At 51.1% G+C, this 19627-nt stretch overlaps 2 protein-coding genes across 2 annotated transcripts; one reads left to right on the top strand and one right to left on the bottom strand.

Annotated features, from left to right (window-relative positions):
- Positions 1–195: 195 nt before the first annotated feature.
- On the top strand, positions 196–9594 carry LOC128782593 (HLA class II histocompatibility antigen, DR alpha chain; the record flags this gene model as incomplete). Its single annotated transcript, XM_053932999.1, has 3 exons — positions 196–447; positions 6431–6712; positions 7633–9594. Coding segments are annotated over 3 exons (689 nt in total), but the record flags the coding sequence as incomplete, so codon positions are not given.
- A 1298-nt stretch (positions 9595–10892) lies between these two features.
- Positions 10893–19619, bottom strand: LOC128782592 (protein catecholamines up-like; the record flags this gene model as incomplete). Its single annotated transcript, XM_053932998.1, has 7 exons — positions 10893–11178; positions 12651–12847; positions 14908–15051; positions 17232–17333; positions 18704–18751; positions 19074–19121; positions 19559–19619. Coding segments are annotated over 7 exons (852 nt in total), but the record flags the coding sequence as incomplete, so codon positions are not given.
- Between the last annotated feature and the right edge of the window lie 8 nt (positions 19620–19627).

The raw sequence follows: 19627 nt of genomic DNA, 5'->3' as shown, positions 1-19627 counted from the left end.
CCAAATCCCCAATTTCCCCAGGATTTTAAGCAGAAATCCTGAAATTTTTTTAAAATTTCAATTTCAAATCCCCAATTTCCCCAGAATTTTGAGCGGAAACCCTGAAATTTTTAAAAATTTTAATCCCAAATCCCCAATTTCCCCCACGATTTTGATCAAAAATCCCACAGAATCCCCGTTTTCCCAACCCCGCAGTGCAGCACAGCATCATCCAGATGGAATTCTACCAAAAATCCCTGGATTCGGAGCCCGACAGCAGCGAGTTCATGTTCGACTTCGACGGCGACGAGATTTTCCACGTGGAGAAGGAGGAGACGGTCTGGAGGCTCCCGGAATTCCAGGAATTCGCCAGTTTCGAGGCGCAGGGAGCGCTCCAGAACATCGCCATCGACAAGCAGAACCTGGAGAGTTCCATGGCCGCCTACAACAATTCCCGGATTGCCAGCGGTAACCGAGGAAACGGGGAGGGGATTCGGCGATTCCCGAAGGGATTTGGGGAGGTTCGGAGGAGTTTTGGGGGGGTTGGAGGGGATTCGAGGGGGTTGAGATCGTTCTGGAGGGATTCGACCCAATTCCAGGGGATTTCAACCCAATCCCAGTTGGATCAACCCAATCCCAGTTGGATCAACTCAATCCCAGTTGGATCTGACCCAATCCCAGTTGGATCCGACCAATTCCCAGTTGGATTAAACCCAATCCCAGCTGGATCAATTCAATCCCAGTTGGATTAAAACCAACCTCAGTTGGATCCAACCCAATCCCAGTTGGATCCACCTCAATCCCAGCTGGATCAATTCAATCCCAGTTGGATCTGACCCAATTCCAGTTGGATCTGACCCAATTCCAGTTGGATCCGACCAATTCCCAGTTGGATCCGACCAATTCCCAGTTGGATCAATTCAATCCCAGTTGGATCCAACCCAATCCCAGTTGGATCAACTCAATCCCAGTTGGATCAACTCAATCCCAGTTGGATCAACTCAATCCCAGTTGGATCCGACCAATTCCCAGTTGGATCAACTCAATCCCAGTTAGATCTGACCCAATCCCAGTTGGATCCGACCAATTCCCAGTTGGATTAAACCCAATCCCAGCTGGATCAATTCAATCCCAGTTGGATTAAAACCAACCTCAGTTGGATCCAACCGAATCCCAGTTGGATCCAACCCAATCCCAGCTGGATCAACTCAACCCCAGTTGGATCCAACCCAATTCCAGTTGGATCCGACCAAATCCCAGTTGGATCCACCTCAATCCCAGTTGGATCCAACCCAATCCCAGTTGGGTCCAACCCAATATTGGATCCAACTCAACCCCTGTTGGATCCTCTTCAATCCCAGTTGGACCCAACCCAATCCCAGTTGGATCTGACTGAATTCCAGTTGGATCCGACCCAATTCCAGTTGGATCAACCCAATCCCAGTTGGATCCAACCCAATCCCAGTTGGATCCAACTCAATCCCAGTTGGATCAACTCAACCCCAGTTGGATCTGACCCAAACCCGGTTGGATCCGACCAAACCCAGTTGGATCCAACGAAATCCCAACTGGATTAACTCCAATTCAAGAAGGATCCTGGTGGAATTCCAAACTTTGGTGTTCCTCAAACCCAATCCCAGTTAGATCCAACCCAATCCCAGTTGGATCAACTCAATCCCAGTTGGATCCAACCCAATCCCAGCTGGATCCAACCCAATATTGGATCCAACCCAACCCCAGTTGGACCCAACCCAACCCCAGTTGGACCCGACCCAATTTCAGGAGATTTCGCCCCCAATCCCAACCGGATGGATCCCATTTTGGTCGACGCCGGTAAATCCCAGATTCCCGTTTTTTCCCGTCATTCCCAGTGCCCCCGGAAGTGGCGCTGTTCCCCAAGCACCTGGTGGAGCAGGACGAGCCCAACATCCTGATCTGCTCCGTCACCAAGTTCTGGCCGCCGGTGCTGGGCCTGAGCTGGCTGCGCAACGGGGTCCCGGTGACGCGCGGCGTCCTGGAGACGCCGATCCCGGCTGGGGCCCGCCCGATTCCAGGGGATTTCAACCCAACTCCGGGCTCTGGGATTCCTCCACCCCAATCCCAGTTGGAACCAACCCAATCCCAGTTGGATCCAACCCAATCCCAGTTGGATCAACTCAAACCCAGTTGGATCCTCTTCAATCCCAGTTGGATCAACTCAATCCCAACTGGATCCAACCCAATCCCAGTTGGATCCGACCCAATCCCAGTTAGAACCAACCCAATCCCAGTTGGATCCAACCCAATCCCAGTTAGAACCAACCCAATCCCAGTTGGATCCAACCCAATTCCAGTCGGATCCAACCCAATCCCAGTTGGATCAACTCAACCCCAGTTGGATCCGACCCAAACCTGGTTGGATCCAACCAAATCCCAACTGGATCCAACCCAATCCCAGTTGGATTTCAACCCAATCCCAGTTGGATTTCAACCCAATTCCAGAAGGATCCTGGTGGAATTCCAAACTTTGATGTTCATCATACCCAACCCCAGTTGGATCCACCCCAATCCCAGTTGGATCAACTCAATCCCAGTTGGATCCAACCCAATCCCAACTGGATCAGACCCAATCCCATCCGGATCCAACCCAATCCCAGTTGGATCCAACCCAACCCCAGTCGGATCCAACCCAATTTCAGGAGATTTCGCCCCCAATCCCAACCGGATGGATCCCATTTTGGCCGATCCATCCTGACCCCAAATTCCCGTTTTTTCCCGTCATTCCCAGTGCCCCCGGAAGTGGCGCTGTTCCCCAAGCACCTGGTGGAGCAGGACGAGCCCAACATCCTGATCTGCTCCGTCACCAAGTTCTGGCCGCCGGTGCTGGGCCTGAGCTGGCTGCGCAACGGGGTCCCGGTGACGCGCGGCGTCCTGGAGACGCCGATCCCGGCTGGGGCCCGCCCGATTCCAGGGGATTTCAACCCAACTCCGGGCTCTGGGATTCCTCCACCCCAATCCCAGTTGGATCAACCCAATCCCAGTTGGATCCAACCCAATCCCAGTTGGATTTCAACCCAATCCCAGTTGGATTTCAACCCAATCCCAGTTGGATCTGACTGAATCCCAGTTGGATCCAACCCAATCCCAGTTGGATCCAACCCAATCCAAGTTGGATTTCAACCCAATTCCAGAAGGATCCTGGTGGAATTCCAAAGTTTGGTGTTCCTCAAACCCAATCCCAGTTGGATCCAACCCAATCCCAGTTGGATCCAACCCAATCCAAGTTGGATTTCAACCCAATTCCAGAAGGATCCTGGTGGAATTCCAAACTTTGGTGTTCCTCAAACCCAATCCCAGTTGGATCCAACCCAATCCCGGTTGGATCGAACCCAATTCCCAGTTGGATCCAACCCAATCCCAGTTGGATCCAACCCAATCCCAGTTGGGTCCAACCCAATCCCAGTTGGATCTGACTGAATTCCAGTTAGATCCGACCCAATTCCAGTTGGATCCAACTCAATCCCAGTTGGATCAACTCAACCCCAGTTGGATCCGACCAAACCCAGTTGGATCCAACGAAATCCCAACTGGATTAACTCCAATTCAAGAAGGATCCTGGTGGAATTCCAAACTTTGGTGTTCCTCAAACCCAATCCCAGTTAGATCCAACCCAATCCCAGTTGGATCAACTCAATCCCAGTTGGATCCAACCCAATCCCAGCTGGATCCAACCCAATATTGGATCCAACCCAACCCCAGTTGGATCCAACCCAACCCCAGTTGGACCCGACCCAATTTCAGGAGATTTCGCCCCCAATCCCAACCGGATGGATCCCATTTTGGTCGACGCCGGTAAATCCCAGATTCCCCTTTTTTCCCGTCATTCCCAGTGTCCCCGGAAGTGGCGCTGTTCCCCAAGCACCTGGTGGAGCAGGACGAGCCCAACATCCTGATCTGCTCCGTCACCAAGTTCTGGCCGCTGGTGCTGGGCCTGAGCTGGCTGCGCAACGGGGTCCCGGTGACGCGCGGCGTCCTGGAGACGCCGATCCCGGCTGGGGCCCGCCCGATTCCAGGGGATTTCAACCCAACTCCGGGCTCTGGGATTCCTCCACCCCAATCCCAGTTGGAACCAACCCAATCCCAGTTGGATCCAACCCAATCCCAGTTGGATCAACTCAAACCCAGTTGGATCCTCTTCAATCCCAGTTGGATCAACTCAATCCCAACTGGATCCAACCCAATCCCAGTTGGATCCGACCCAATCCCAGTTAGAACCAACCCAATCCCAGTTGGATCCAACCCAATCCCAGTTAGAACCAACCCAATCCCAGTTGGATCCAACCCAATTCCAGTCGGATCCAACCCAATCCCAGTTGGATCAACTCAACCCCAGTTGGATCCGACCCAAACCTGGTTGGATCCAACCAAATCCCAACTGGATCCAACCCACTCCCAGTTGGATTTCAACCCAATTCCAGAAGGATCCTGGTGGAATTCCAAACTTTGATGTTCATCATACCCAACCCCAGTTGGATCCACCCCAATCCCAGTTGGATCAACTCAATCCCAGTTGGATCCAACCCAATCCCAACTGGATCAGACCCAATCCCATCCGGATCCAACCCAATCCCAGTTGGATCCAACCCAACCCCAGTCGGATCCAACCCAATTTCAGGAGATTTCGCCCCCAATCCCAACCGGATGGATCCCATTTTGGCCGATCCATCCTGACCCCAAATTCCCGTTTTTTCCCGTCATTCCCAGTGCCCCCGGAAGTGGCGCTGTTCCCCAAGCACCTGGTGGAGCAGGACGAGCCCAACATCCTGATCTGCTCCGTCACCAAGTTCTGGCCGCCGGTGCTGGGCCTGAGCTGGCTGCGCAACGGGGTCCCGGTGACGCGCGGCGTCCTGGAGACGCCGATCCCGGCTGGGGCCCGCCCGATTCCAGGGGATTTCAACCCAACTCCGGGCTCTGGGATTCCTCCACCCCAATCCCAGTTGGAACCAACCCAATCCCAGTTGGATCCAACCCAATCCCAGTTGGATCAACTCAAACCCAGTTGGATCCTCTTCAATCCCAGTTGGATCAACTCAATCCCAACTGGATCCAACCCAATCCCAGTTGGATCCGACCCAATCCCAGTTAGAACCAACCCAATCCCAGTTGGATCCAACCCAATTCCAGTCGGATCCAACCCAATCCCAGTTGGATCAACTCAACCCCAGTTGGATCCGACCCAAACCTGGTTGGATCCAACCAAATCCCAACTGGATCCAACCCAATCCCAGTTGGATTTCAACCCACTCCCAGTTGGATTTCAACCCAATTCCAGAAGGATCCTGGTGGAATTCCAAACTTTGATGTTCATCATACCCAACCCCAGTTGGATCCACCCCAATCCCAGTTGGATCAACTCAATCCCAGTTGGATCCAACCCAATCCCAACTGGATCAGACCCAATCCCAACCGGATCCAACCCAATCCCAGTTGGATCCAACCCAACCCCAGTCGGATCCAACCCAATTTCAGGAGATTTCGCTCCCAATCCCAACCGGATGGATCCCATTTTGGCCGATCCATCCTGACCCCAGATTCCCGTTTTTTCCCGTCATTCCCAGTGCCCCCGGAAGTGGCGCTGTTCCCCAAGCACCTGGTGGAGCAGGACGAGCCCAACATCCTGATCTGCTCCGTCACCAAGTTCTGGCCGCCGGTGCTGGGCCTGAGCTGGCTGCGCAACGGGGTCCCGGTGACGCGCGGCGTCCTGGAGACGCCGATCCCGGCTGGGGCCCGCCCGATTCCAGGGGATTTCAACCCAACTCCGGGCTCTGGGATTCCTCCACCCCAATCCCAGTTGGAACCAACCCAATCCCAGTTGGATCCAACCCAATCCCAGTTGGATCAACTCAAACCCAGTTGGATCCTCTTCAATCCCAGTTGGATCAACTCAATCCCAACTGGATCCAACCCAATCCCAGTTGGATCCGACCCAATCCCAGTTAGAACCAACCCAATCCCAGTTGGATCCAACCCAATTCCAGTCGGATCCAACCCAATCCCAGTTGGATCAACTCAACCCCAGTTGGATCCGACCCAAACCTGGTTGGATCCAACCAAATCCCAACTGGATCCAACCCAATCCCAGTTGGATTTCAACCCAATCCCAGTTGGATTTCAACCCAATTCCAGAAGGATCCTGGTGGAATTCCAAACTTTGATGTTCATCATACCCAACCCCAGTTGGATCCACCCCAATCCCAGTTGGATCAACTCAATCCCAGTTGGATCCAACCCAATCCCAACTGGATCAGACCCAATCCCAACCGGATCCAACCCAATCCCAGTTGGATCCAACCCAACCCCAGTCGGATCCAACCCAATTTCAGGAGGTTTCGCCCCCAATCCCAACCGGATGGATCCCGTTTTGGCCGATCCATCCTGACCCCAGATTCCCGTTTTTTCCCGTCATTCCCAGTGCCCCCGGAAGTGGCGCTGTTCCCCAAGCACCTGGTGGAGCAGGACGAGCCCAACATCCTGATCTGCTCCGTCACCAAGTTCTGGCCGCCGGTGCTGGGCCTGAGCTGGCTGCGCAACGGGGTCCCGGTGACGCGCGGCGTCCTGGAGACGCCCTTCTACCCGGACCGGGACTTCACCTTCCGCAAGTTCTCCTACCTGCCCTTCATCCCCCAGCCCGGCGATTACTACGACTGCAAGGTGGAGCACGAGGGCTTGGCCGAGCCCAGAAAGATCCATTGGGGTGAGATTTGGGGTTTTTGGGGTTTTTGCAGTTTTGGGGTTTGGGAAAAAATTGGATTTTTGGGGTTTTTGGGGGTTTTGGGTTTGGGGGATTTGGGGTTATTAGGAGTGCCGGGTGGAGCACGAGGGGTTGGCCGAGCCCAGAAAGATCCATTGGGGTGAGATTTGGGGTTTTTGGGATCTTTGGGGTTTTTGGGGTTTGGGAAAAAATTGGATTTTTTGGGGTTTTTGGGGGTTTTGGGTTTGGGGGATTTGGGGTTATTAGGAGTGCCGGGTGGAGCACGAGGGGTTGGCCGAGCCCAGAAAGATCCATTGGGGTGAGATTTGGGGTTTTTGGGGTTTTTGGGGTTTTTGCGGTTTTGGGGATTTGGGAAAAAAATTGGAGTTTTGGGGGTTTTGGGTTTGGGGGATTTGGGGTTATTAGGAGTGCCAGGTGGAGCACGAGGGGTTGGTCGAGCCCAGAAAGATCCACTGGGGTGAGATTTGGGGTTTTTGGGGTTTTTGCGGTTTTGGGGATTTGGGAAAAAATTGGATTTTTGGGGTTTTTGGGAAAATTGGGATTTGGGGTTATTAGGACTGTGAGATGGAGCACGAGGGTATGGCCGAGCATGGGAAGATGCTTTGGGGTGAGATTTGGGGTTTTTGGGGAAAAAAAAATTTGGGGATTTTGGGATTTTGGATAGAAATTGCAGGGTTTGGGATAATTGGGATTTAGGAAAATTGGGATTTGAGAAAATTGGGATTTGGTAAAATTGGGATTTGGGATTTGGGAATACGGGAATTTGGGGCGGGAAACAATTTGGGAAGAGGAAGAATTTGGGAACGTTGCGATGAGCTGGGAACGGGATGAAGACGAGGAAGGATTTGGGAGGAGGGAGAATTTGGGATCCCCTAAATTTTGGGAATTCTGGGTTTTGCCAGAACCCCAAATCCTGGCGCCGGCGTCCGAGGCCACGGAGACGGCGATCTGCGCCCTGGGCCTGGCCGTGGGCATCGTGGGCATCGCCGCCGGCACCGTCCTCATCATCCGCGGGATGAAGCTCGGCCGCGCCCGCCCCGAGCGCGGAATGCTCTGAGAGCGGCACAGAGACCCCAAATCCAGCCCCAAATTCCCAAAAATGACCCCAAATCCAGCCCCACATCCCAAAAATGACCCCAAAATACAGCCCCAAATCCAGCCCCAAATCCCTAAAAATTACCCCAAAATCCAGCCCCAAATCCAGCTCCAAATTCCTAAAAATGACCCCAAAACCCAGCCCCAAATCCTTAAAATGACCCCAAAATCCAGCTCCAAATCCCAAAAAATTACCCCGAAATCCAGCCCCAAACCCAGCCCCAAATCCCTAAAAATGACCCCGAAATCCAGCCCCAAACCCAGCCCCACATCCCTAAAAATGACCCCAAATCCAGCTCCAAATCCCTAAAAATGACCCCAAAATCGAGCCCCAAATTCCTAAAAATTACCCCAAAATCCAGATCCAAATCCCAAAAAATTACCCCGAAATACAGCCCCAAATCCAGCTCCAAATCCCTAAAAATGACCCCAAAATCCAGCCCCAAACCCAGCCCCAAATCCCTAAAAATGACCCCAAAATCCAGCTCCAAATCCCAAAAATGACCCCAAAATACAGCCCCAAATCCAGCCCCACATCCCTAAAAATGACCCCAAAATCCAGCCCCAAATCCAGCTCCAAATTCCTAAAAATGACCCCAAAATCCAGCCCCAAATCCTTAAAATGACCCCAAAATCCAGCTCCAAATCCCAAAAAATTACCCCGAAATCCAGCCCCAAATCCAGCCCCAAATCCCTAAAAATGACCCCAAAATCCAGCCCCAAATCCAGGCCCACATCCCTAAAAATAACCCCAAATCCAGCTCCAAATCCCTAAAAATGACCCCAAATCCAGCCCCAAATCCTAAAAATTGACCCCAAAATCCAGCCCCAAATCCTAAAAATGACCCCCAAATCCAGCCCCAAATCCTAAAAATTGACCCCAAAATCCAGCCCCAAATCCTAAAAATGACCCCCAAATCCAGCCCCAAATCCTAAAAATTGACCCCAAAATCCAGCCCCAAATCCAGCCCCAATTCCCTAAAAATTGACCCCAAAATCTATCCCCAAATCCCAAAAAATTACCCCAAAATCCAGCCCCAAATCCTAAAAATGACCCCAAAATCCAGCCCCAAATCCTAAAAATTACCCCAAAATCCAGCCCCAAATCCTACAAATGACCCCTAAATCCAGCCCCAAATCCCAAAAAATGACCCCAAAATCCAGCTACAAATCCTAAAAACTGACCCCGAAATCCCAAAACTGACCCCAAAATCCAGCCCCAAATCCCTAAAAATGACCCCGAAATCCAGCCCCAAATTCCCAAAAACTGAACCCAAAATCCAGCCCCAAATTCCCAAAAATTGACACTGAAATCCAGCCCCAAATCGCTCCAAAATCCCACAAAATTCCCTTAAAATCCCCCAAAAAAGTCCTATTAAAATCCCCCCAAAATCCCATAAAAATCCCTTTAAAATAAAAAAAAATCCCTTTAAAATCTCCCAAAAAATCCCCTAAAATTCCCATTAAAATAAAAAAAAAATCCATCAACATCTCCCAAAAAATCCCCTCAAAAATCCCATTAAATTCAAAAAAAATCTCATTAAAATGGCCCCAAAATCCCAATAAAATCCCCAAAAAATCCCATTAAAATCTGCCAAAAAATCCCATTAAAATCCCAATAAATCCCCAAAAAATCCCATTAAAATCCCCCCAAAATCCCTAAAAAATTCCCCAAAATTCCCATTTTTCCTCCTGTCCCCTCGATGTCACCCCAATAAAGGGTGGGGGAGGGGATTTAGGATCGACCCCTCCCCCCCTTTGGAATTTTCTGGCAAAAAAATAAAATTTGGGATTGATGGAGGGGGAGGGGGGAGGGGACGGTGGGGTTTGTGTCCCCAAAATGTCCCAAAATGTCCTAAAATCCCCAAATTGTTCCCAAATCCCAAAAATTTCCCCAAATGTCCCCAGATCCCAAAGGTCCCAAAATCCTCAAATGTTCCCAAATCCCCAAATGTCCCCAAATCCCAAAAATTTCCCCAAATGTCCCCAGATCCTAAAAAGTCCCAAATGTCCCAAAAATCCTAAAATGACCCCAAATGTCCAAAATGTTCCTGAATTCCAAAAATGTCTCGAAATCCCAAAATGTCCCCAAATTCCAAAACTGTCCCAAAATCCTCAAAGGTCCCCAAATCCCAAAAATGTTCCTAAATCCCCAAAATGTCCCCAAATCCCAAAAATGTTCCCAAATCCTCCAAAGTCCCCAAATGTTCCTGAATCCCAAAAATGTCCCCAAATCCCCACAATGTCCCCAAATTCCTAAAATGTTCCCAAATGTCCCCAAATCCCCAAAATGTCCCCAAATCCCAAAGGTCCCCAAATGTCCCCAGATCCCAAAAAGTCCCAAATGTCCCAAAAATCCTAAAATGTCCCCAAATCCCCCAAATGTTCCTAAATCCAAAAAATGTCCCAAATGTCGCCAAAAGCCCCCAAATCCCCAAATGTCCCCAAACCCCTCAATATCCCCAAAAGCCCCCAAATCCCAAAAATGTCCCCAAATCCCAAAAATGTCCCCAAAAATCCCCATCCCCCACTCAGGGAAGTCACTTTGACCCCCCCAACATGGCGGCACCGGAAAGTGACCACCGAGACCGGAGCCGCTCCCGCCACCAGGGGCCGCTCTGTCCCTCCGCACTCTATGGTTGGTCCTCCAGCACCTCCATTTCCCTCGGATTTTTTCCCGTTTTTCCCGATTTTTTTCCCCGTTTTTCCGCCCCAAATCCCCGTTTTTCATCCCCCAATTTATTCCACGCACTCATCTCGTCCTCATCCTCACATTTTAATCCATCATGATTCGCCACGACACCGTCATTAGTGATTAAAAAAAAAAAACAAACCCACCCCCGTCCCTCCAAATTCCCAAAAAAACCCCCAAAATTCCCCCTCTAAACCCCAAATCTCCCATTTTTCTCAGGGTGAGGCCTCGCTTTGGCTCCAAACCCCAAATCACCAATTTTATCTCAGGGGGAAGCCTCGATTTGGTCCCAAAAACGGGAGAAATTTAACAACGGGCACCTCCCGTTCCGCCGCCGCAAAACGAAATTTGCGGATTTTTTTTTGGGGGGGGGGGGGGGGGGATGGATTTCCGGGAATTCTGGGAATTCCTACTCGTAGTAAGCGATGAGCAGCATCATGGCCACGCCGGCCAGCAGCGCCAGGAGCTGGAGCAGGGCCTGGCCGGGGCCGGAGTCCCTCAGGATTTCGGGCAGCACCGACACCGTGCCCAGGTAGATGAAGCCGCCGGCCGTGAAGGGAAGGATCCCCGAAATGGCGCCGGTGCCGGAGCCCTCGGCCAGCAACGAGCAGGCGGCGCCCGCCAGCGCGGCCAGAGCCGTCAGCAGCTGCAGCAGCATGGCCTGCAAGGGATACTGGGGTTACTGGGATGGACTGGGAGGGACTGGGATGGACTGGGATGGACTGGGAAAGGGCGGGGCCTCACCCGAGCGGCCTTTCCTGCCCTCACAAAATGGCGGCCTTTCCTGCCCTCACAAAATGGCAGCACCAGAAGTGACCATAGAGGGGGCGGCCACACCGCCCACCACTTGGGGATGCTCTGGCCTGCCCAACTCTATGGTTGGTCCTCCAGCATCCCTTTTTTTGATTGTTTTTCCCTGATTTTTCTGCTTTTTTCCCTCCCCAAAAGCCCAAATTCCATCCATGGAGGGATGGAGTGACGTAATGGGAGTAAAGAGGGAACTGGGATGAACTGGGATGAACTGGGAAAGGGCGGGGCCTCACCCAAGCGGCCTTTCCTTCCCTCACAAAATGGCGGCCTTTCCTGCCCTCACAAAATGGCAGCACCGGAAGTGACCATAGAGGGGGCAGCCACACCGCCCACCACTTGGTGGCGCTCTGGCACTCCCAACTCTATGGTTGGTCCTCCAGCATCCCTTTTTTGGCCCTTTTTTCCTGATTTTTCCGCTTTTTTCCCCTCCCCAAAAGCCCAAATTCCATCCATGGAGGGACGGAGTGACGTAATGGGAGTAAAGAGGGAACTGGGATGGACTGGGATGAACTGGGATGAACTGGGAAAGGGCGGGGCCTCACCCGAGCGGCCTTTCCTGCCCTCACAAAATGGCGGCCTTTCCTGCCCTCATAAAATGGTGGCACCAGAAGTGACCACAGAGATGGCGGTGGCAGTGCCCATCGCTTAGGGGCGTTCTGGCCTGCCCAACTCTATGGTTGGTCCTCCAGCAGCCCCTTTTTCCCTGATTTTTCCAGTTTTTTCCCCTCCCCAAAAGCCCAAATTCCATCCATGGAGGGGCTGGGAATGAGGCAATTGGAGTAGAGGAAACTGGGATGAACTGGGAAGGGGTGGGGCCTCACACGATCGGCCTTTCCTGCCCTCACAAAATGGCAGCACTGGAAATTACCATAGAGGGGGCAGCCACACTGTGCATCCCTTGGGGGCGCTCTGGCCTGCCCAACTCTATGGTTGGTCCTCCAGCAGCCCCTTTTTTGGCTGTTTTTCCCTGATTTTTCCACTTTTTTCCCCTCCCAAAAGCCCAAATTCCATCCATGGAGAGGCTGGGAGTGAGGCAATGGGAGTAGAGGAAACTGGGATGAACTGGGATGAACTGGGAAGGGGCGGGGCCTCACCCGAGAGGCCTTTCCTGCCCTTACAAAATGGCGGCCTTTCCTGCCCTCACAAAATGGTGGCATTTCCTGCCCTCACAAAATGGCAGCACCGGAAGTGACCATAGAGGGGGCGGCCACACCGCCCACCGCTTGGTGGCGCTCTGGCCCTCCCACCTCCCAACTCTATGGTCGGTCCTCCAACATCCCGTTTTTTCCTGATTTTTCCATTTTTTGCCCCAGTTTTTGTCACCTGTCCCTTGGAGCAGCCGGCCCGCAGCAGCAGGGCCATGTCCCCCAGCTCGTGGGGCAGCTCGTGCAGCAGCACCGACAGCGCCGTCAGCGTCCCCCGGGCGGGGCCCCCCCAAAACGCCGCCCCCAGCGCCAGCCCGTCCGTGAAGTTGTGGGCGGCGTCGGCCGCCAGGTTCAGGTAGCCCGAGGCTGCCATGGCTGTGCCCAAAAAAAAACCCCAAAATCAGCCCAAAATTATCCCGAAGTCAGCCCAAAATTACCCCAAAATCGCTCTCAAAGTCAGCCTGAAATGACCTTAAAATCACCCCTAAAACACCCTGAAGTTACCCCAAAATCACCCCAAAATTAACCCCGAAATTATCCCCAAAATCCCTCTCAGAGTCAGCCTGAAGTGACCTTAAAATCACCCCTAAAACACCGTAAAGTTACCCCAAAATCACCCCAAAATTATCCCCAAATCAGCCCAAAGTCACCTTAATATCACCCCTAAAACACCCCGAAGTTACCCCAAAATCAGCCCAAAATTATCCTGAATTGTCCCAAAATTAACCCCGAAATTATCCCCAAAATCGCTCTCAGAGTCAGCCTGAAGTGACCTTAAAATCACCCCTAAAACACCGTAAAGTTACCCCAAAATCACCCCAAAATTATCCCCAAATCAGCCCAAAGTCACCTTAATATCACTCCTAAAACACCCTGAAGTTACCTCAAAATCAGTCCCAAAATGAGCCCAAAATCATCCCCAAAATCGGCCCAAAATTATCCCCCAAAATCATCCCCAAATCGGCCCAAAGTCACCCCAAAATCACCCCCAAATTATGCCCAAATCAGCCCAAAGTCACCTTAATGTCACCCCTAAAACACCCTAAAGTTACCCCAAAATCAGTCCCAAAATTATCCCAAAATCATCTCCAAAATCAGCCCAAATCCCCCCAATGTCCCAAATCCCCCAATGTCCCAAAATCCCCCCAAATCCCTCCCAATGTCCCAAAATCCCTCCCATGTCCCAAATGTCCCCAAATCCTCAAAGGTCCCCAAATCCCCAAAATGTCCCCAATGTCACCAAGCCCCAAAATGTCCCAAATCCCTCCCAATGTCCCCAAATCCCCCAAATGTCCCAAATCCCCCCAATGCCCCAAATCCCCAAAATGTCCCAAATGTCCCAAATCCCCCAAATGTCCCAAATCCCCCCAAATATCCCAAATCCCCCCAATGTCCCCAAATGTCCCCAAATCCCTAAATGTCCCAAATCCCCCAATGTCCCCAAATGTCCCCAATCCCCTAAATGTCCCCAAATCCCCCCAATGTCCCCAAATCCCCTAAATGTCCCAAATCCCCCAATGTCCCCAAATGTCCCCAATCCCCTAAATGTCCCAAATCCCCCCAATGTCCCCAAATCCCCCAAATGTCCCAAATCCCCCCAAATATCCCAAATCCCCCCAATGTCCCCAAATGTCCCCAATCCCCCCAATGTCCCCAAATCCCCCAAATGTCCCCAAACCCCCAAATGTCCCAAATCCCCCCAAATCCCTCCCAATGTCCCCAAATCCCCCAATGTCCCAAATCCCCCAAATGTCCCCAAATCCCCCCAATATCCCCAAATCCCCCAATGTCCCAAATCCCCCCAAATGTCCCCAAATCCCCCCAATATCCCCAAATCCCCCAATGTCCCCGAATCCCCCAAATCCCCCCAAAATGTCCCCAAATCCCCCAGTGTCCCAAATCCCCCAAATCCCCCCAAAATGTCCCCAAATCCCCCCAATGTCCCAAATCCCGCCAATGTCCCCAAATGTCCCAAATCCCCCAATGTCCCAAATCCCCCCAATGTCCCCAAATCCCCCAAATGTCCCAAATCCCCCCAGTGTCCCCAAATCCCCTGAATGTCCCAAATGTCCCCAAATCCCCCCAATGTCCCCAAATCCCCCAAATGTCCCCAAACCCCCAAATGTCCCAAATCCCCCCAAATCCCTCCCAATGTCCCCAAATCCCCCAATGTCCCAAATCCCCCAAATGTCCCCAAATCCCCCCAATATCCCCAAATCCCCCAATGTCCCAAATCCCCCCAAATGTCCCCAAATCCCCCCAATATCCCCAAATCCCCCAATGTCCCCGAATCCCCCAAATCCCCCCAAAATGTCCCCAAATCCCCCCAGTGTCCCAAATCCCCCAAATCCCCCCAAAATGTCCCCAAATCCCCCCAATGTCCCAAATCCCGCCAATGTCCCAAATCCCCCCAAATCCCCCCAGTGTCCCCTCACCTGCCCTCTCCCCGTCCGGGCTCTTCCTGTGCTGGCCCCTGTTGCCCTTGGTGGCCTTGGTGGCTTTTGTCCCCTTTGTCCCCTTGGTGCCCCGGGTGTCACCGTCGGCCTCGTCCTCGCTGGAGCTGTGCTTGGCCTTGGGGCCTGCGAGCCAAAAACCAACAGGATTCACCCCAAATCCATCCCAAAACACCAAAATCTACCCAAAATCCACCCAAAAACCCTAAAATCTACCCAAAAAACCCAAAATCCACCCCAAAACCACCCCAAAATCCCTCCAATCCACCCCAAAATCCACCTAAAACCCCTCAAATCCACCCAAAATCCATCAAATCCATCCCAAACCTCCAAAATCTATCCCAAATCCACCCCCAGAAAACCCAAAATCCACCCCAAATTCCTCAAATCCACCCCAAATTCCTCAAATCCATCCCAAAATCCACCCCAAAACCCCAAAATCCAGCCTAAAATCTATCCCAAATCCACCCCAAAATCTACCCAAAAAACGCTAAATCCACCCAAAATTCCCCAAATCCATCCCAAAACCCCCAAATCCACCCAAAAACCCCCAAATCCATCCCAAAATCCCTCAAATCCAGCCCAAAATCCATCCCAAATCCACCCAAAAAAACCCAAAATCCACCTCAAATCCACCCCAAATTCCTCAAATCCACCCCAAATTCCCAAAATCCACCCAAAAAACCCAAAATCCACCCCAAAATCCCTGAAATCCATCCCAAAATCCACCCCAAAACCCCAAAATCCAGCCTAAAATCTATCCCAAATCCACCCCAAAACCACACAAAAAAGTAAAACTCACCAAAATCCACCCAAAATCCCCAAATTCCCCCCAAATCCTCATTTTCCCCTTTTTTGCCCAAAACCCCCATTTTCCCCCCAAATTCCCCATTTTTCTCTCCCCAAACCCCCATTTTTTCCTCAAAATCCCCATTCTCCCTCCCAAACCCCCATTTCCCCCCATTTTTCTCTCCCAAATCCCCATTTTTCTCCCTCCAAACCCCCCTTTTTCCCCCATTTTTGCCCAAAATCCCCATTTCCCCCCCAAACCCCCATTTTTCCTCAAAACTCCCATTTTTCTCTCCCCAAACCCCCATTTCTCTCTCCAAACCCCTATTTTTTGCCTATTTTTGCCCAAAATCCCCATTTCCCCCCCCAAACCCCCATTTCCCCCCATTTTTCTCTCCCAAATCCCCATTTTTCTCTCCCAAATTCCCCATTTTTCTCTCCCAAATCCCCATTTTTCTCTCCCAAATCCCCATTTTTCTCTCCCAAATTCCCCATTTTTTCCCTCCCCAACCCCGTTTTTCACCCATTTTTGCCCAAAATCCCCATTTCCCCCCCAAACCCCCATTTTCCCCCAAAATCCTCATTTTTCTCTCCCCAAACCCCCATTTTCCCCTCAAATTCCCCATTTTTCTCTCCCCAAATCCCCATTTCTGTATCCAAACCCCCCCTTTTTCCCCATTTTTGCCCAAAATCCCCATTTTCCCCCCAAAACCCCATTTCTCCCCCATTTTTCTCCAAAATCCCCATTTTTCTCTCCCCAAATCCCCATTTCTCTCTCTCCAAATCCCATTTTTTGCCCATTTTTGCCCAAAATCCCCATTTTCCCTCCCAAACCCCCATTTCCCCCCTTTTTTCTCTCCCAAATCCCCATTTCCCCCCCCCAACCCCCCTTTTTTCTCTCCCCAAATCCTCATTCTTCTCTCCCCAAACCCCCATTTTCCCCCCAAATTCCCCATTTTTTCCCTCCCCAACCCCCCTTTTTTCCCCATTTTCCCCCCAAATCCCCATTTTCCCTCCCAAACCCCCATTTTTCTCTCCCCAAACCCCCATTTCTCTCTCCAAACCCCCATTTTTTGCCTATTTTTGCCCAAAATCCCCATTTCCCTCCCAAACCCCATTTTCCCCCCATTTTTCTCTCCCCAAACCCCCATTTCTCTCTCCAAACCCCCATTTTTTGCCTATTTTTGCCCAAAATCCCCATTTCCCCTCCCAAACCCCCATTTCCCCCCATTTTTCTCTCCCCAAACCCCCATTTCTCTCTCCAAACCCCCATTTTTTGCCTATTTTTGCCCAAAATCCCCATTTCCCCTCCCAAACCCCCATTTCCCCCCATTTTTCTCTCACCAAATCCCCATTTCTCTCTCTCCAAACCCCATTTTTTGCCCATTTTTGCCCAAAATCCCCATTTTCCCCCCCAAAACCCCATTTTTCTCTCCCCAAACCCCCATTTCTCTCTCCCCAAACCCCGTTTTTTCCCCCTTTTTGCCCAAAATCGCCGTTTTTCCCCCCAAACTCACCGTGGCCGTGGCCGTGGCCCCCGCAGTGCCGCACGCCCAGCTCCACCCCCAGGAACGTCACGATCCCCGCCAGGACCCAGAGCCCCACGGAGAGCGCCGCACCTGCGGGGACGTGCCACCCAAATTGGCAAAAAATGGCAAAAAATGGTACTGAAATTGCAAGAGATGGCACCAAAATGGCAAAAAATGGCACCAAAATGGTACCAAAATGGCCCAAAATGGATAAAAATGGCAAAAATGGTACTGAAATTGCAAGAAACGGCACCAAAATGGCAAAAAATGGCACCAAAATGGTACCAAAATGGCAAAAAATGGATAAAAATGGCAAAAATGGTACTGAAATTGCAAGAAACGGCACCAAAATGGCAAAAAATGGCACCAAAATGGCAAAAAATGGCAAAAAATGGTACTGAAATTGCAAGAAACGGCACCAAAATGGCAAAAAATGGCACCAAAATGGCAAAAAATGGATAAAAATGGCAAAAATGGTACTGAAATTGCAAGAAACGGCACCAAAATGGCAAAAAATGGCACCAAAATGGTACCAAAATGGCCCAAAATGGATAAAAATGGCCCAAAATGCTCAAAAATGGCACCAAAATGGCAAAAAATGGCCCAAAAGGAAACAAAATCGCTCAAATTTGGCCCAAAATGGCAAAAATGGACACAAAATAGCTCAAATTTGGCTCAAAATGGCACCAAAATGGCAAAAAACGGCACTAAAAGGAAACAAAATTGCTTAAATTTGGCCCAAAATGGCATCAAAATGGCCCAAAATGGCACCAAAAGGAAACAAAATCGCTCAAATTTGGCCCAAAATGGCAAAAATTGCACTAAAATGGCACCAAACAGACAAAAAAGTAGCTCAATTTTGGCTCAAAATGGCAAAAATGGCACCAAAAGGACACAAATTTGCTCAAATTTGCCCCAACATGGCACTAAAATGGCAAAAATGGCCCAAAATGGCACCAAAAGGACACAAAATAGCTCAATTTTGGCTCAAAATGGCACCAAAATGGCAAAAATGGCCCAAAATGACCCAAAATGGCACCAATCGGATCCAAAATAGCTCAATTTTGGCTCAAAATGGCAAAAATGGCACCAAAATGGCACCAAAAGGACACAAAATTGCTCAAATTTGGCCCAAAATAGCACCGAAATGGCTCCAAATGGGCCCAAATTGGCACCAAGTGGTACCAAAATGGCCAAAAATGGCACCAAAATGGCAAAAAATGGCTCAAAATGGCACCAAAATGGGCACAGATGGCGTCAAAATGGCTCCAAATGGGTCCAAAATGGCCAAAAATGGCATCAAATGGCCCCAAAATGGCTCCAAGTGGTCCCAAATTGACTCCCAATGTGCCCAAAAATGTCCCAAAGTGTCCCCAAGGTGTCCCCAAAGTGTCCCCAAGGTGTCCCCAAGCCCCTCAAAGTGTCCCCAAAGTGTCCCCAAGGTGTCCCCAGGCTCTCACCGTGCCCATGGTGGGAGTGGCCGTGGCCCTCATGGTGATCATGGGGAGCTGTGGGGACAAAAAATGTCCCAAAATTGTCCCAAAATCCCCTTAAAACCACCCCAAATCCCCCTAAACTGTCCCCAAGTTGTCCCAATGTCCCCAAGCCCCTTAAAATCACCCCAAATCCCTCCAAAACCGCTCCAAATCCTCCCAAAATGAGCCCAAAATGTCCCCAACTCCCCCCAAAGTGTCCCCAAGGTGTCCCAGTGTCCCCAAAGTGTCCCTAAAGCCCTTAAACCACCCCACACCCCACAAAAGTGACCCAAAAATATCCTCAAGTGCCCCAAAAATGTCCCAAAGTGTCCCCAAGGTGTCCCCAGGCTCTCACCGTGCCCATGGTGGGAGTGGCCGTGGCCCTCGTGGTGATCATGGGGAGCTGTGGGGACAAAAAATGTCCCAAAATTGTCCCCAAATCCCCTTAAAACCACCCCAAAACTGCCCCAAATCCTCCAAAATTGTCCCCAAGGTGTCCCAGTGTCCCAAAAATGTCCCTAAACCACCTAAAACCACCCCAAAACTGCCCCAAATCCTCCAAAAGTGTCCCCAGCGTGTCCCAGTGTCCCCAAAATGTCCCCAAACCCCCTTAAAACCACCCCAAATCCCCCTAAACTGTCCCCAAGGTGTCCCAGTGTCCCCAAAAATGTCCCAAACCCCCTTAAAACCCCCTCAAATCCCTCCAAAATGACCCAAAATCACCCCAAAGTGTCCCTAAAGCCCTAAAACCACCCCACACTCTAGAGAAGTGACCCAAAATGACCCAAAAATGTCCTCAAGTGCCCCAAAAATGTCCCCAAGGTGTCCCCAGGCTCTCACCGTGCCCATGGTGGGAGTGGCCGTGGCCCTCGTGGTGATCATGGGGGGCTGTGGGGACAAAAAATGTTC

This window comes from Vidua chalybeata, assembly GCF_026979565.1.
Source record: "Vidua chalybeata isolate OUT-0048 chromosome 31 unlocalized genomic scaffold, bVidCha1 merged haplotype SUPER_31_unloc_4, whole genome shotgun sequence".
NCBI lineage: Eukaryota > Metazoa > Chordata > Aves > Passeriformes > Viduidae > Vidua > Vidua chalybeata.
Note: the sequence above shows the minus strand (reverse complement) of the source record. Positions and strands in the feature narration are given on the sequence as shown.